This window comes from Varroa jacobsoni, unplaced genomic scaffold, assembly GCF_002532875.2.
Source record: "Varroa jacobsoni isolate VJ856 unplaced genomic scaffold, vjacob_1.0 scaffold_734, whole genome shotgun sequence".
Lineage (NCBI taxonomy): Eukaryota > Metazoa > Arthropoda > Arachnida > Mesostigmata > Varroidae > Varroa > Varroa jacobsoni.
In genome coordinates, this window is record NW_019213636.1 from 125,799 (window position 1) to 143,997 (window position 18,199).

General features: G+C 41.9%; 1 protein-coding gene and 1 long non-coding RNA gene across 4 annotated transcripts in view; one reads left to right on the forward strand and one right to left on the reverse strand.

Moving 5' to 3' along the window:
• Positions 1 to 18,199, forward strand: part of LOC111263103 (uncharacterized) — a 123,536-nt gene that overhangs the window by 87,492 nt on the left and 17,845 nt on the right. Inside the window, exons 1-4 of one of the 3 annotated variants that reach the window (XM_022837917.2) lie at positions 7,204 to 7,535; positions 8,781 to 8,834; positions 11,490 to 11,539; positions 14,120 to 14,290. In XM_022837917.2, coding sequence (XP_022693652.1) covers positions 7,357 to 7,535; positions 8,781 to 8,834; positions 11,490 to 11,539; positions 14,120 to 14,290 — 454 coding nt within the window. In that variant the 5' untranslated portion in view covers positions 7,204 to 7,356. Of the gene's footprint in view, positions 1 to 7,203; positions 7,536 to 8,780; positions 8,835 to 11,489; positions 11,540 to 14,119; positions 14,291 to 18,199 lie in introns of those variants that run through there. The other 2 variants (XM_022837914.2, XM_022837915.2) reach the window with 2 other exon arrangements.
• LOC111263107 (uncharacterized) lies at positions 1,890 to 6,374 on the reverse strand. Its single transcript, XR_002682027.2, has 2 exons — positions 4,482 to 6,374; positions 1,890 to 4,119 (listed from the first exon to the last, which is right to left on the reverse strand). It is a non-coding gene; the product is annotated as an uncharacterized LOC111263107 (long non-coding RNA).

Below are 18,199 nucleotides of genomic sequence, written 5' to 3' on the forward strand. Positions count from 1 at the left end.
TTAACGCTACTGAATCAAAGAAATCTTTAAGCTTTTGCGTCTTGTTTTCAAGAATCGAAGCCGTGAGCTTCCAAACTACGCCTGATGCCGAGGTCAACACTCAAGCTGAACTTTCCCAAGATGGTAGTCGTCATACCTGTTATTGCCCATAAATCTACGTAATATTATCTTCGGTAATTCTTGTTCGAGGAATTAGTTGAAGGATGAAAACTAACGAGATGTTACGCAGCCGTTAATAACAAATAATAACATGATCATATAAATAACGTACGGACTATTGACGAGTTACAACAGGTAGACAGATGTTGCTGATGTTCGCAGTTGGCTTTAGTTCCTTCGGAGGTTTTTGTTTCTTCTACTTATTTTTTAACAAAAAAAAAGAGAGAGAAGTTAATGTAAGCCACAGTGAAGCATTACCTTTGCCAAAGTGGCAAGGGGTTGCCGCTATTGAAGGGGCGCTACTCTCAGTCTGCCCTCATTAGCCGTCCGATTGATACTAACGCTTTGAACCCATAACTGACAAGCAAAAGGAGCTCAACTAACTACCTATACAGTAGTCATTCATGCATATATATATACGCCGCTTTATCTGTTTCATTTTGCCGTGTGGTGAAGTTGCGTCCGGCAGTAGTAGATTACTCGCAGGCCAGCGTCGAGCCGATGGGGTATTTTTTGATTGTGTGTCCTGACGGCTCTTTTTTTTTTGCATTGTAATAGCAAATTCAAACGTCAAGCCTAATCGGTGCGTACGCAATGTTCACCAGTAATTCAAGTTAGATAATCACAGGCCCCTTAATCGCGCAATAGGCTTTACGTTAAAAGAACGACCCACACTATACTGCAAAAACGGGCTTTACAACTTCATAAAGCAACGAAATCGCGCCCAGTATGCGGTACGCTCTGGTCTCTCGGTTCGATTATGAAGATGGTAACAGCAGTAACGAAATGCAATTTATTCTCAGTGGTAACCGCCGTTGATCGCTGCTGCCACTGTAGCCGTTAAGCCATACAACCGCAAATTTCTTCAGATCAATTATAGGCAAAATGTTTACGCGTGGACGCAAATCGGCGGCGTGATGGGTCCGGCCGGACTATCTATCTATCGCACCTTGCCACTTGATAGCTTGTTGGTTCTACCGTTACAGACGTTGCTGGCGGTATCACTATTTGAATTTGTAAATTTTTGACCCTTAACGTGAACCGTTGCCGTTGACGAATGGCAGGTGCTGTAGAATCGACAATGGTACGGATGCGTCAACGGCGTAGATTTGTTTTTGCCCATTCTACAGTGGGGTTCGATGGAATGCATATGTCGGATAAAGTCGGCGTTACGAATACTAGAGCAGTGGGGCATAACGCAAATCGCTTCTGACCACTGGCACACGGCGACAGTCAACCTAGTCGCTGATACTATCATTTCACTATTTTACTCATAAGTGGTATAACTATTATACATAAATAGAGAACGACAGAGTGAAGGCATTACGAAGCGCAAGGTTATAAAAGCAACTATCGTTTGCATTAAATAAGCAAACAAGCGCTGATTTCTATACGATTTTATCAGACTGATTTGTCGCGTCACAGTGTTCTATCCTTAACAAATGGCGGGTATATATACGTTTACGTGTGATTAGAGAAAAGTACACACGTGTACATGTACATAGGGCACTGTTCAATTATCAGGAGCAGAGAGTATAAAACAGCATTAATAATTACACGTACATGGACTAGCGTGTAACCGTAGCCCGCTCACACTGTATACCCCGAATATCAAAACGATATAAACAAGGACGTCATATTTTAAGGAAAGCGAGAGCTCTTGCTTTAAGTGCAGCGGCAATAAAGCACTCGGTTACATGCGTGTATATATGCGAAATAAAGACAAGAACTTTCGAGCTTCTTTTAAATCTATTGAACTTCTGGTGTATGTAATGCAGTACATAGTCTATGATATGGGGCTGTGTACATGTGTAGTTGAAATGTAGCATGTTGACTCTTAACGAGCAACTGATACACATATTGTTATTGCGACCACACATTAACCAGCCTTCTTTTTAAAACATACGAATATAAAATACTGTTGGCTAATATTCCTGACCTCAATTGTCTGCGCTTAACGCTGCGACTATATTATATTGCAGCTGTACATAGTTGAGGAACGTCGTTTCATCCCGCCGGAGGTATATATGGGAATGTTATATATTTCTCCTGAACGTTTCTCGTTTGGGTGGCACGCTTGTCGTTTACGCTTTGAATTGTCACGTGGTCAGCGCGTGTGTTCACCCGGTTACGATCTCACTCAGAGTACCTTACGCTGTGAGCGATACTCGTTACTGCCCAACGGCCAAGGATGAACGGTCAGATGCAGCAAAACAGACACACTGATGCTGCAGTCTCGGACAAAAGAAAAAGCCAAGCGAACTCAGAAAGAAAATCGTAACCGCCGCGTTCGGTTAACAGTCGTCTCCGCCCCAACCGGAATTGAAATCTGTCTCTGCCAAACGAGGGACGAAAGTTGTACTATTATTATAGCCTTTGCTGGCCGCACTAGCCTGAAGCCGTTCTGCTGTAGGTCTCCTGAGCTACACTTTGTGATCGCTTGACACTTCAACATCTCGACGGGCGGTGCTCGAGTCGCTGCCCGTGGGAACCAAGTTTAAAGCTCTATAAAGCCCTGTATCGTATGGACTGAAAAGACAAAACGTCGGACCGAGATCAAAAACAATATACGTTATACGGTATGCGCACTACTGGAAAGCTCTGTCGAGTTACTATAGAACGTAACGCGCCGTCGAACGTTTTGGTAGCAAACGAATATGGGCACGGGGGCGTAGCTGCGGGAATTCGTAATCGACAGTTTCCGTCGTTAAAAGTCAACAAAAACCGGTTGCAATAGTTGCACTTGTGGGTTTATTAGCGAAATTTCTCTTAAATACCCTCGTTTCTATATTAAGTAATAGACAGACAGGCGATATAGTGGTCCGTATGGATCAGCTGCAGCTTGCATGGGGGATCATCGGGGAACGTGAAATAGATCATTGAAAAAAACGGTAGAGTTGGTGCAAGATATAAGGTGGATTACTATAAAAATTATTTCGCGCTGATTTATCTCGTAAAATGCTCAAAATCAGATTGATCGGTTCCATCAGCGGATGAAACGTGGAGTGATGCAATCGGTCGCAAATGTTTATGATACGACTGGATGTGTTCCTCGCTAATCCTCTATGTATGTATGTATACACAGCGAGAAAAACGTTTTACGACAGCGGTGGCGTTGTAGAAGTAACAACGGTACAAGTGGATCCTGATAAAGAAAAACAATGATTTATAAAATAATATTAATGACAAAGAACATCTAGAGAGCTCAGTAGTTTTTGATATTTCTTAAATTTAAACTGGTATTTCATACAGAAATTTTACTTTTGACTGACATCACAAATTATTTGTTTGCAAAACAGATCAGACACAAAATGGCCGTTGATGCAGACACATATACACTCACCCATGTGTATATGTGTCATGCCTTTTTGATAATTAAGGCGTTAACTAGTCGCGATTATCCTATGGGTTCGTACATGGTCACAGAGAAGTGGTGCAATGTTCCCGTAAAGAATCTGGTACAGTTTGGATAAAAAGACAGGTTTCAGTGGCGTATCCAGGGATTCGGGTTAGTGCCTTGTTAGCTAGCTCAGCTCAATATATATATATTGAAGAATCAGCGAGCCATCACAGCTGAAGTTCGTAGCAATTCTCCTTGACCGATGCGTAGCATTAATCTAGCAATGATGCGGTTGCCGCCAGTACCCTGTCATCCATAGGACAATGTTTCATCAAATGCTGCCATCAGTATTTACGTTCGTACGTACGAAACCTGAAAACAATAGCTAGATAGTAAACATAGGTAATCTAACTAATATTAGTTAAATGAGTCAGTACAATAGGAAGATCAACGACAGCGCTGTTGAAAACAACACGGGGCATTTTTGCTGGGCGCAAAAGCGCTGCCATGAAGCGATTTGACGGGTGAAGTGCATCCAGACAAATACCAATGAAGTATCGTGGTTCTTTCAGCTAGCAATGGATATTACCGCTGTTCAACCTAAAGCGCCGTTATCTTATCTGAAATTGAATTAAGCCAAATGATAATCATATAGTATTTAAACATCTGCGGATTATGAGGGAAAGTGGTCATTTAACTAACACCAAGTATTCACAGGAAACGACTATAGATTTTGCACTATCTGATTTTTTATTGTAGACCGGGCTGCTCCGGCCCAACCATCTTTTCGAAGACGTTTTCCTAATCCAACGTACCATATCATATATATATTGTTGTATATAGCTTGTGACGGGCGCGGTTTTACTAAAGATCCCTTTACAAGAACTTGTCGACGAATAGACGGCTATTGGGATAAAAACAAAAAAAATTGGCATATAGTATTAAACCTCCTAGGATTTTCACTTAGATGTTTGATTCGTACCTTTTGCGGCCGACAATTATCTAATTACGTCCATGACTTATGTTATCAGTTTTTTTTTTTTATCGTTTTTGCTGTTACTGAATATCGGTCAGTAACAAAGCCCTTCGACCAGCTTCGATTTCAATTGCGCGGTGCAGTTCAGCAATGGCAGCAGCCGGACGCTTTTGCAGAAGTATTCGCTTCATCTGATTAGAATTGAATTGAACAACGGCTTATGGCTGTGCTACCGTACGATAGAAATGGTAGCCTGTGAGAGCTTTTTTCGCAGCGTTGCCTCTGACTGGAACAAGCGGTCGTAACACTGATTAGACAAACTGAAGTTTAATTTAGACACGTACGTGTTGGCCTGCCATACGATGGCCTAAGCACTGACGTACCATTTGTAGCAGTTGTAAGCGGCGTTGCTGGTGCTTAGAGCGACAGAAGAGAAAGTGTGATCGCCTCGAATGGTTCGACCGATCAGGTCGTATGCAGCAGTCACAAATCGCGGGGAATGCGCCGGCGTAAACGCGTCGCTACAGGCAGTTGAGCTGGCGCCGCTAACCCCCCTCCATTTAGAAGCGAATCAAGCTCAGATATCTCGCATCGTACGTGCTCCACGTTACAGATACAGGCAATAGAAGTATCAGTGGCGGTAAATGGACACTTTTTTACTCTCTCCCCCGATTTCTATCAGTTTCTCTGTGTCTGGAAACGTCTTCACCGTAAGTCGACGTCGCCCACGCGGCACCGCAGGGCAGTGCCGTTTAGCCGATCTGAGTCGCCATAAGTTTTACGCGGACGCATACTACTACCGCGTCAAACGGGAAGCACAAAAAGCCATAATAGCCAGTAACTATTGAACTTGCTGGGTTTTCTGGAGTAATAGCACTAATCGTAATGGAGATGATTGTAGTGATCTGCCCTCGCTCGCCATGGACCTGGTCCATTTACAACGCCACCGAACCGGCGGCTGTTGCGATGGCAGCGGGTAGGGGTTATATTCGCGGCGGTGTGACAAAGATTTGCAGCGTCCTTCGTCGCTTACGTGGGTCGACCAAGCAAGAACGTTGTCGAGCAGAAACGTCAGCGCTACCAACCGGGATTGGCATTAACTTTTGCTTCTGTTACCAACAACAGCAGCAGCGGCGGCGGCGGCGGCGGCAGCGACGCTCACAGCGACAGTAGTAGCTAACGTTGTGCTTCAGCTTCAAACATTGACCCGCGCAATATCAACATTTCCTTGGGCGCTCGCTCGTTTACTCACTCACTCACTCACAGGCTTGCCTTGTCCTGGACAGCCATTGCTGTGGTCTTCTCTTGGTGTCGTCCAACCGACGGTAAATTTAAGCGTGACTCCCTGACTCATACGTCGTCTCTTTGATGGCTATAGCCGGAGCAGTTGTGGCAACAGTACTTGCGACACCTTCTCATATCCCTAGAAGCAACCATCAACACTAATTATGGTACAAACGGATTGACCGTAAGAACTGTGTGAGCCGGGCTAATTGGATGCACTTCCGATTACTTGTGTTTGGCTTTGTGTGCGTTTTTCTCAGTATGTCGTTGATTTCTTTGATGATGGCTGACACGGACTGTACAGCACGCGCATTGTACTGGCATAGCAGTAATTTCGCTCTTCTGCTGGCGCTCCTGTGACTGTTGCTGTTGAGGCGGGTTTGGTTGGCCAGCGGTAGTATGACGACGACGACGACGACGGCATCGCCGAACGACTCATAATCCCCTTGCTTAGGGGACCCCGCAACTGGCGATGTCCGTTGGTGAGCAGACGGACAAAACGCGTGTCCAGCGTGCGATTGCCGATGGTAGTCGAACCAGCGGCGGCTTGTTCGATATTACCTGTGTGTTTCACACCGTGCTACCGCTGGACGACTGCTTGATACAACATCGATAGCCGACGCTCCACCGCCATAAGGAGTTGATTGTTCACCAGTTCGCCATTCTTCTTTCTTGGCGCAGCATTTTGCTCAAGAATCCGTCATGGTGTGCGCGCACAGCCGGATACCCGATTATACGCATCGTCTTAGTAACAAGAAAGGGCGAACGGCAAAGTGGGCAACCACTGTGATTTCGTGAGCGTCACTGTGCGCGCCGTCGTGCCCCAGCATCCTGCCGCCCCTGGCATGGTTTGGTCGCTGACAACCGTTTACAAGAACAGTAATACCTAAAGTTATTGGTGAAACTTGAAAATTGTGCGAAGGCGGAAAGGGAAAGGGCTTAAACGTCAGAAGGAAGAAAAGTCGGCAAGAAAGTCCGGAGGAACGAAGGAGTTGTTCGATTTGGGAGGACAGAATTTCAGAATCCGTAGCAAGAGATCACAGCGCCTAGTAGGGATACGATGTTCGTTAAGTGTACTCAGATGTTTCCGTGCGGTAACGAGAAATAGAGTTGATCAACTTTATTCTTTTTTTGCTCGCTTTATAGGGCACAAAAGTCATGTGAACGCCGATCGAATTCGTATGTCTGACTAATACGGACCATAGTTATCACGTGTTATTAATGAATCCGCCTACAGCTGCAAGGATCAACTTCGTGCCTTAATGTATCTGTGTTATGTTTTGCGTGCGTTTGAGCGTGCGGTCGATTTATAGTGAGAAACAAAGAACAGCTATTCAGACAAGTTGTTTCAAGCCTTGAGGACCCACCAACTTTAACAGTCCAATCAACTCGAGGCAAAATATATGTATATATATATATATATATATATATGTTAAAAAGGGAATCATCAGAAAAAGGTCATGTTGGATGCGGCCCGCTAACGCATCATTCACTGGAGGAAAAACTGTTGTACAAGGATTAGATTTTATATACCGATATCTGCGCTTTTCCGGTTAGCTAGTTCACAGACGACCAGTCATTGCCTTTGTTAGTCGGAATGCCTTTAACGGCGGAAGACTTAAGCCAGTTCCTCGGACATCGGAAATCAATCGATTCATATGATGACGTCCACTTAGTAGTTGTTGATAAAGACAGATGTCGGGTTGGGAGGTCGACATTTTACGCTGCTAAGGGCCCCGCCAATGAACCAGAAGATAACGCCGAGAGGAACAAAGCGTCAGTACTAATTTCATTGTATACGTAAAGCTATTAGATACGCTGGGGGCAACGCACGCTTGCCCTTCTTGCACAAGCACGAGAAAAAAGAACTGTAATATACTTCCATTTGCAACTGGACATCGGGCAAAGAAGGAGTACATCCGCATTCGTAATGCTGGTGGTTTAGCGTTAGGAAAGCTGTCGACATCATCAGAAAACATTTTTTAACAGATAGAGCGTAACTGATAATAGTATTGGCATTCTCGAATTTGTACAATTAAACAGATACATTTTCTTTACGTGCGTATAGTTATTATGTGGCAATTTTCTCTCTAATGTTACACCCCATGAAACTATGCCAATGGCGAGGTACTGTATAGTTCTATCCTAAAAAATAGAATTTAGCGTTTTTTTAGCGCCCGACTCGAGTTTTTGAAAACAATCTACCTTGATTGATTTTTTTTTTCGTATCTTTCGTAACAGAAGCCTGTATAGGGATGTTATGACCTAGCTTGAAAGTTAACTGGTGCAACTTGATAAGGAGAGATAGGGAGAGAAGTCGTGCTCAATACGTCCAATTAAACCGATTAACCAGTTTGTCGAGCCGTTCGGTTTAAATATAATACTGTGCGGGACGTAAAGGTCTTTTTGATTCACGACATGTGTGAAACAATCTACCTCACCTTACCTCCGAAGGACGACTCATATAAACCATATTTCAGCTAGTAGACAACGAATCTGCTACCTGTCGAAGAATGGTCTGGGTAACACACTGTCATCCAAGAGCATTGGAAATGACTTTTGAACTCTATTATCTAGGAAAAAAAAGTTCGGTGTACCTAATTTACTGCAGATTTATTCGTGACGCGATATCGTAGCCTTGTTTCCGCCATAGTTATAACGTAGAACATAGGTGATGTGTAACCAGATGTCCTGCATCATTAGTAGTTAGTATTGGTCGACGTTGTTGATGACGTCGGATGATTCGTACTAAAACATGGCTGCTTTATTTCGGCATTGACGGAAACAGTTAGCCTTGATTGTCAGATAGCTTTTCTACAAAAGCACGGTAGAAATCGAACGGGTGCCGTTCATTCACTCTACATAGCATAGGTTTTGTGGGAACAAAGGATCACATATTTGCTCGATCTGTGACCTGCTTCTGGATATTACAAGAACGAAGCCTTATCTAGAGTACCTTGAATACTATTTGATCTATTATAACTAATTCTAATTTAAGCTTGAAAATTTTCTCTGTTGCAGGCAAATTGCAAAGGCAGTAAGCGAATGCAAGACTCGAGCAGAAAATGCTAAGCAGTGAGTGCACGATTTATTTAGTTACCAGCTTGTTATATTCTGCGAGATGAAAAGATATAGATCAGGCGGTCTGGAAGCGTGCAGGGGGAAACTATTCCGCTAAATGGATTGATCTTTACAATTGGTGACTTTTACATTTTGATCACTGGCTAATCGGATATTATCGAGTTGACCTATTCTGTTGTAAAATAGACACGCTTACTTTTCCACACCGTCCTAACGGGCACGCTAGTTCAACGTTCTGAGACTGCGACAATAACTTCGATGGGTGTTCCCCAATAATAAGTAGAACATATAATCAGCTAATGAATTAGGGAACTGAAGGCCCATTGATTGCCTCAGAGCCATAGGTTGCCAGCTGAATATGAAGTGTAGTAAAATCTAAACTCAGACAGCTAATGAATGTAACCAGAATCATTTTACTTCCGAAATCTAACAAATGTCAGGTTTAACTACATTAGGCTAAACAAAATTATGTGTCGGTTAAATATCTGAGATAATTATCTGGTCATGAACATGGGAGAAATATGGAAAAAAAAAACGGAGAAAGAGAAGTCGCATAAGGACGTGAACGTAACTCCTAATTGCGTGTATTCATTATTTTTTATCAACGCGCCGTTATGATTATACAACGAACGTTTTTCGGCCTGCATATCTGTCTTGCGCAATTCGAAAAATCTAATTGGTCACCAGTGCTCAAAAGGTAGTTTTCAGGGTGTCCTGATCTTGAACTGATCATGCTTGCTAACTTTTAGAACTTGGAAAGTTACGAACTTGAGTTATCTAATCTAAATATGGTCTGTCATCGAGAAAATTGCCCATTACACAACGTGAAAAGTTTGATTCTTCATTTGAAACTGGTAACACTGTAAAATCGATATCGTTTTGGTCTGTGATATTTTCTATGCAGCTATTAAAGATTTCGTTGATTTAGTCCTCGCTTTGGAATTAATAGAAGCATAGCGTCAGCTGTGCTTTATTTGATATTTGTTTTTCTCTTTAAGTTAGAATCCCTAACGTTTCCACAGAATAGCCCAGATTCAGATTCAGCCCGAAAACGGGTTATAATAAGATAGAGAGTATTGAATTTCGAAAATAAATTTCACCAATCATTGCTACTGCTATTCAATAGGTATCTAAGGCTAAGGAAAGACTATATGAAAAGTTAAATTGAGTCTTCGAAATTGGTTGTGATATAGGCAGCAGCAGTTCCATTAAGGACGATATACTGATTTTTACTAAATAAAAATCACCTACAACCTATATTTTTTTAAATTTTCTCGTACAAGCTTTGTCGAACGTCCCAGGTAAAAGTGAACTTGTAGGCATTGCGCCTTTAAATCAGCTGTTTTTAGCTTTTTCCACCATTGCTACGTGTCGAACTCGCGTCGTGTGTTACAACATCGGTTTTCCTAGCTGCACAATACAGCAAGTTCACTACTACATGATAGGTTACAAACGGAACAACGTCTACACGCTTGCCATAACTTACCATAACGAGAACTTATTTCGCTAGTCTAGCTAGAACAAGAGCAAAGCGAATATGTACGATTGTTATACGGCGTAAGTAGGTAGATGTGTTACGGGAAAGAATATTGAGGGTAAGCTAAAACACGTGAGCATATGTTCCCAAACGGGCTATCTAGGTAGGCATAGCCATCTTACGAGACGTCAACCTGTCTCGATCCTCATTACCTATTTCATTTCAATTATATGATTACCAATGAATACATTTGCCCCTTGTACGTCAATATTTGTCCGTCCGCTTCTGGTTCATTCATTCGAATCTTCCTTCTCGATTTACCAGTGTCATTATTAGACTGCGTATGTTATAGTTGTAAGGTATCTAAATAATGTATCGAAGCTACTGTAAGTCTACCGCTATCATATTTGCCACTCGTCAGTATCGCGATGGACCGAACGGCTTAGGCCCGGCGGATAAAGGCAAATTGAAGGCGGATCGCCATAGGCAGCCTGCGGTCGCTCCAATAATCCATCATGATAATGTGCCCACTGACCCCGGCCGCGATCATCCCCCTTTGACTATTATGTTAGCCCGTCGTTTACGAGAGCCTGTGACCAGCGCCCTGCATGTACGTGCGACGCCGAAAAACAAAAAGCCTAGTCGCTGCTATTTACTGCGGCGACGCTCAATGACAAGGCACATTAGTGGTCGCGGTATCGGTTTTGGCCGACAACTGTACATTGTAATGGTTTTTCCCTTAGTGTCATGGCCCGGGTGAGATATTGTAGTTAACCTCGAGCAAATGGATACAATAAGCGTACCGATAAAGAAAACGTAGCTAGTTATAGTTAACGGAACGGCGGGGGGGAATGAATGCCAGCTGATGGTGGCCTTTTGACTTTTTGCAAGGGCCTTTCAGCAGAGATTTGCTGTTAATATTTGGATGAAAGCTAGCTACCCATGAGAAGGTGGGGGGGACAAAGAACAGACAGTCTTTGGACAACGAACGATGGACGAGTGGGTCTCAATAATGTATTCAAGTATTTCGTGCGATCGCGTGCATTCGTTGTTGCACGTTTGCTGATTTCTGTGTGGGTACGCCTACAGTGTATATATGTACTTCTCTTTGTGATAAGAGCGGTTCACTGATGTTTCCGTACTGTTTCGGTTTTTTCTGTTCGATGTTTCAGGCTGGTAGGCGACCTCAAGACAAAACGGCTATCCGTAGGACACGATGTCCGTAAGTATTGAACTAATGCATGTCATATGTTTGTAAGGTAGTTCGATGTATATATACATGAAGTCACAAGGGTGGCGTGTAGCGACGACAATGGAAACAACCATTTTAATTCACCTTATATTAGATATTGGCGATAGTAACACGCTGCCATAGATAGCGACATTAATACGTTATCGTTTTTCGAAATACTTCTGTCATTGATGAATACAAATCGGACTGCTAGAAGGCTATGTGATCCATTATAAAATGCCTGAGCGAATTTTTATTTTCCGCCATTATTTTTAATCGTTCAAACTCCGGAGTGATCGCTTTTTATCGAATACATTTGGACAATTAGTTCAATATCGGTCGGGTATGAAAAAATAACGTTTAGTTTTGTAAAGTATCATAGTTATAAAGTTGATCATATTTCTAATATGATGAAGAAGCTGGCGATACATAAGTAGTATACGAAATATAAATTTACATTGTGATCGAATAATTTCTCTATTCGTATCTATGTTGTTATGGCGGGTCATAGGTCCGTTATCATCAAACTGGTCAAAACGGCATCGTTTAGTAGTCATGTATAAATCGTAGAGAACGCCGCTCTAACGTGATAATTATACAGTGTTTCAATCAGGTTCTAGTGGTGCCTAGAATGGTCCTTTATCACATCAATATACAATGATTATAAACGAATGGGCAAACTTTCGTATCGGTACGTTGTGATATGCCCACTAATCACCGTTCAATTTCATAGAATACAAGGTGACTTCGTTTTTCTTTTTTTGTTTTTTTTTTTTTATTTGCTTACCTCTACAAGTTTCAGGACACTAACAGATATGTTTTGTGGCAATCATCTATTCGCTATCTATTCTAGTACACGCGTTTACTTTATCAACACCTAGCATTCAGCTAAATGGATGTGATCCACTCATACGTTAATGTAAACACGCAAAAATAGCACATAATTTATCGAATACTGCCTAATACGGATGGCAAATCTTACAAGTGAAACTGCTTGACAAATTCATTGCTTGGTGATTTTTTTTTTTTTTTTGTTAATGTCATATTTACTGAATTATTACGAGATAATCCAGCTCTCTAGTAGAACCGTGACTGCATTGATAACTCGGAGCAATCTGTGTACGGTAGTTGCTAACGAAACATGCGAGCTCCTTTAAAAGTCGGATTACACACATTTCTCTGTGTAGTGTGTGCATTTCTGACGTACGTATGCGATTACAGGGTCGTACCTCGCCGGTGTATTGTGTTGTCTGAGCTCGGTAGCATGTTGTCGGCGTCTGTATAAAAATCGCTGATATTCTACTTTTGTCCCCGTGTTATAGTTGCCTGTCTGACACTGGCCTACGCAAAATTGGCTTTGTTCGCCCCTGAACAAGATCTGCTGGCGTGAGGATCGCTAATGAAAAACGTTAACCCCGGAGGCAATGTGCTGAGGCGATCACTGTCTTATATATACAGTTTTATCTGCCATCTTATCAACGGCAACAAACAGAGAAAATCGCAGAACTTTGCGTTCTTCGGTGGTTCGTTCCCAATTGGACTTTTCTAATGATATAAAGATGGTTTTGATGGATAACCACTATTGACTAACTTGAATCAATAGGCGTTTGACGTGGAACTCAAATTTTACGAAGAAGCGTTAGTACCCTAAACATACGCTGGTCAAGTTGTAGGATTTTTCTCCTCCAGACGATAATTAATTCCATCCAAATGTGATTAATGATACACTGTTTGGATTGAACTGCTTAGAGTAAAACGTGTAAATTAGGACCATTTCAAGTTAAACAGGATGCAATTAAAAAAGGGAAATTATGGCCTTTAACGCAGTCACGACTCTCACGAGAAACAGGACCAATCAAACGCATATGCCTATTGCGCCTATTGACGAGGCAGAACGACAAAGCGTCCTTTTTGAAACGATATGTTTGTAAAAACCTGCCATTTGGAAGGTCACCTTAGATTCCTGCATAAACTTTTTATGCCGTACGCGGTTGTTAAATGGCCTCTGCAGTAGTACACGTATTTCAGCAATTGGCTTTCAAGCTAATATAGCATTTAAACTCATGGATATTTACCCTGACAAAAGGGTGTACTTGCGCTAAAAGTGAGATTCGAACAATATGAGGTACCAGCTTCAAAGCATGCCCACATGAAGTATTCTCGATGATGTTAGTAAATTCGAAGACAATGTATATGTAACATGCAATAGTCCCCCGATCCTAACGTAAGCGAACACCGTATCTGTTCTGTATGCCATTAGACTATGCCGGTATAAGAGCATAAGTCTATGGTAAGACATCGTGCTAGATTTAAGCGATATCCTGCTTTTATTTAAATCCTGCTGCTTTATGGTTCGAGTCCACGAAGCACTTAGTTTTAATACTTAGATATATGTATATCTATAGTTCATATACGTTTCAATTAGTGCTCACAGACTATTGACAACATTTATTAAGAAATCCTTATCCCGACAATTGACGACTGTGGTCACATTTAGAAAATATGTGTATTTCTAATGATTTCTTTTGTTTGTCGATCTTGGTATTAATTCCTCAATCACTGGCCGTTTAGGGGTCGGAGCAGGTCTTGGTGGAGCCACGGGTGTAACCGGCGAAGGCGACGATGACGGAGACCTGTCAGTATCAGACATCGACGGAGACACTGATTTCGACGAAAGCTATGACGAAGATGATCGGGAATCGGTTTCATTCAGAGTTGATATGCCGCCTGAGGTGATGCCGGGTAAGTACGAAAATTATACATATGCATAGTGTATTACAGATGGTAATCAATCGCATCAGCAATGCAACCATTAATTAATCAAAGCAGCATTAGATATACGCCTCCAGCCAATACAGCCTAGAGGCGTATATCTAATGGTGCTTGTTGGCCGATCCTATGTTGTCGTTGGAAACTTAAGCTGCGCGGAGGTTAGCGTAAGACGTAAAGATCATCGGGCCTTTAAGGTTCTTCGTTTTCTCGAAAATAAAGTTCTAGTTGTTTCATCGATGACTAGCCTCGATGCCGTTGCTTAGCACTACTCCAAAGGTCCGTCAAAGTAGGGGGTAAAACCTAAGTAATCGATTTTTTTTCTGAAAAACCAAGAGGTGTATATATCGAAATTCGAACCATAACTTTTAAGCCTTACGCCTTACAGATGTGCGGTCGTAAGACTACTTAATTTTGGTATAGTTGCATCTATTAAATACATGTACATCGTTGATGTATAATGCAAACTGTTTACCAAACGCGGATAACCGCAAAAAGCATAATTACAAGTAATTGACGCGATTGTCTTGCTCTCCGAAATGGTTTGAAAGTCGCGCGTAGCTGTCATAGTTGACGACGAAAGCTAAAAGCTCCATTTGTCTAACGCTGTTTATGATCTTATATAGTCATTGAAGCTTTCGGCTCAGTTGCACTGATTCCTCGTTGAGTGCACAGATCCCCACACACACACCCCCAGAATGATGTGCACAACTGCTGAGAGTGTTGTATGTATCTTTTGTTATATCTTCGCCTCACCTCAACTAAATTAAACATCTAAATTAAAAAAACATTGACTTTAAACCTTGAAGCATATGCTACGTGCACTATCTAGTGACACACATATGCTCAGCTTCCGCAGCGTGCTACGTGCACTGTCAGCTAAATATATCATGACAGCCTATTCATACACGGGTCATCTCAGGCCAATGAGACCAGAATGTACTACGTATTTCGGGGCTGTGATCACGGATGTGGTGCATAGCGATTTCTTCCGCCATCTTCTGATGTTTCGCTTCATAATAACGTTGCCTGTCAAATTTCTCTTCAATGGGGGCAACGCATGTCGTCCTGCAAACATGTCGTAACTCAGAGAATCCGAGAACTGTACAGTGATAACATCGTGAATAGCTAAATAGACCTAACGAAATGTTTTTATGAAAAAAGACAGTAGACGACACGATGCTAACACGTTTAAAGAGATTCGGATCGCATATATTTACAATAGTAAAACTTTGTACGCGGAGATATCGACAATCCCGATTTCGGCAAGAGCTGTCGAGTTGGTGAAAGAACGGTATTCAACAGGTGTAGCCAATCGAATAAGAGAAACACATCCGTAAACACCAACAACGATAACCGTGAATGACCACAAGTAGTCCAAATACGGCTATATAGTAGATTGGCCGCCTTTCCGACGAAAATGTTCCCAAGTAGAAGCCAGCCATCGCGTCAACTACGTTTAACGAAACAAGCAAGTCTCTTAAGGCTCCCGTTCTCGTCGTGTGTAGCCGGCTACTTTCAGACGAGTTTACGTGGGCGACCCTTCCTTGTTACAAACGCACCCAATAAGAAAATCGTCGACGACAAACAGAACTGCCACAGCAATCGGTAACGAGCTGTAAGATGCGTTTACGTCGCTTGAAGAGTAAAAACTATAAGTGGACGACATAGATTTTTCTTGATCTTCTATTTTATGCTAGTAATGCATCACGCGTCGTACAGGCTTTAGCATGTACCATTGTCTGGAAGAGAAAGAATGGGGTAAGTTTAATACATTATAGGAAAAACTGTGTGTTTTCATAATAATATTGCAACTTTCAAATTAGGAAAAATAGACGCCATTCTGGCCATATGTTACAATAATATAGTTGTGTACGTTTTTCATTGATCTTAAGCGCATCGCACCCCATTACGAACGAGAACAGCGAAAGCCAGTTAGCTTCTTGCAGAGAGGGATGCCACATACGATGCGAAACATACGTACTCCAAGACACAATTGTTACGCCCAAGGTCGATGTGTGCTTTGCTGGATATAGCCTGACACAGCGTTGGCTAGCTATATTATCAAATATGCACGTCCGAAATACGTCTGTTTTCTTTTCGTGGATGAATTGAAATAAAAAGAGGCCTCTGAAGGAAATAAACTGCCTGCTCCCATTGTCAAGATACATTCAAATGCGAGCGCGACCCACAAAGGCTAAAGGGAGGACAAGTCGGCAAGATATTGGCTGGCCTGATGGATACAGAAAAGGGATCAGCATGTAAGAGGAGTGAATCGACAAAGCTTTCCGATATATCTTCGCTAATCAATGCTACAAGGTCCCATAGATAGATGTTTAAAAACAAAGTGACTGCCAAAATATATTGCCATGGCAAAGGAAGCCAAAAGAGGCCGTAATAATCAGACAGGCTTCTAATGATCTGTGTACCCTTACTGTTAGCAGTCCGTGACTATAAGTCTTTGATTGAATTAACCCAGCCCAAGGTTTACGTTTGTCGGACAAAGGTCAGTGTTTTAGGAGAGTATATACTAGCCGAATGCAACTTACCGCATTTTTTAATGCCTTTTTTTCTTTCGCGAGAACTGGGTATGTTAAACGAAAATATTGCAATATAAATTCACTACAGATCTTTTCTTCGCTTTGGCTCTCAGTGTAATTATAGATGGGGAAATCTGTTGCAAAGTCATACAATGCACCCGGGTGGGGCATACTGCTGTTTCAAAGGTACCTATAATTTACCTCGAGCGCTCAGTAGAAAATGGCGTTATCATATCAGACGCTATTCGTGTTAATGATACCCTACTGCCAACATAAAAGTCAATTGTGAACATATAATTTCTTTACTGGAATAAGATTCAGTTGCTTATGGCACCATACGCCTGTACAGCAAAAGTATAGCTTCAATTGTAGTCCACAATCAAATTCAACCTTGGCAAAAATTACCTCGTTGTTGTCCATGACACATCGAAATGTGTTGAAATAATTTGGTCCAACGGAATAGTTTTCAACCGCTTATTATTTCTACTTTTCATAGAGCCTTTGTATTTTACGACGACGAAGCTTGTTTCCATCATCTTTTTCTCATTTCATCAAAATTATATCGAATTAAGTCATCATCAAGTAATACCTTGTTTTTTAACTAAGTCCTGCCGTCAACGCCCTAGCGGCGACAAGCAATTACACCACCTATTTTCGCTTTCGATTCGTAAATCGAACTATTTTTTTTATTGTGCTTGACGTATCCCTTTCGTGTGCTTCACTTCCTCACGTTCTAAATGTTGCGCCCTCGTTTGTGTCTAGCTTACTCACCAACTACCCCAAAGCAAAAATAACATCAAGTAATAAAAATTACTAGTATGTATCTATAATGTATAAATTACACTAAAGCAAATGAGCTATTTGTCGTCAGCTCAAGGTAACTTGCTTGACAATCCTGAAACCGAAATTACTGATCTACGCTTTCAGCTATCCCGATACATAAGTGTATATATGTGTATAGACATATTTGTAGGATGCAGACATACAATAAATCATGAAAATACTATAGTTTAATTATTATCCGAAATGCCTAAATACAATTCAAATGTAAAAGCCGCCCTTTCCTTATCTGTCTTTTTTTGCCAGTTTACTGCGTTTCTAAAATTTACCACCGCTGCATAGACAGACTTTGTTGCGTTTAACAGCCTCAAGATATATATATATATGGCGTGCTGCTTCATTTTGATGCACTTGTCACTAATTTTTGACTTCGGAGAGGAGCACGCTAGGGTACCTGTATCACCCTACGCACACTCACACATTCACGTATCTTCTTCTAGTACCAGATAGATACGGTCACTTTATATGTGATATGGCGAGTCTCGTTGAGATGGGGGCGCGT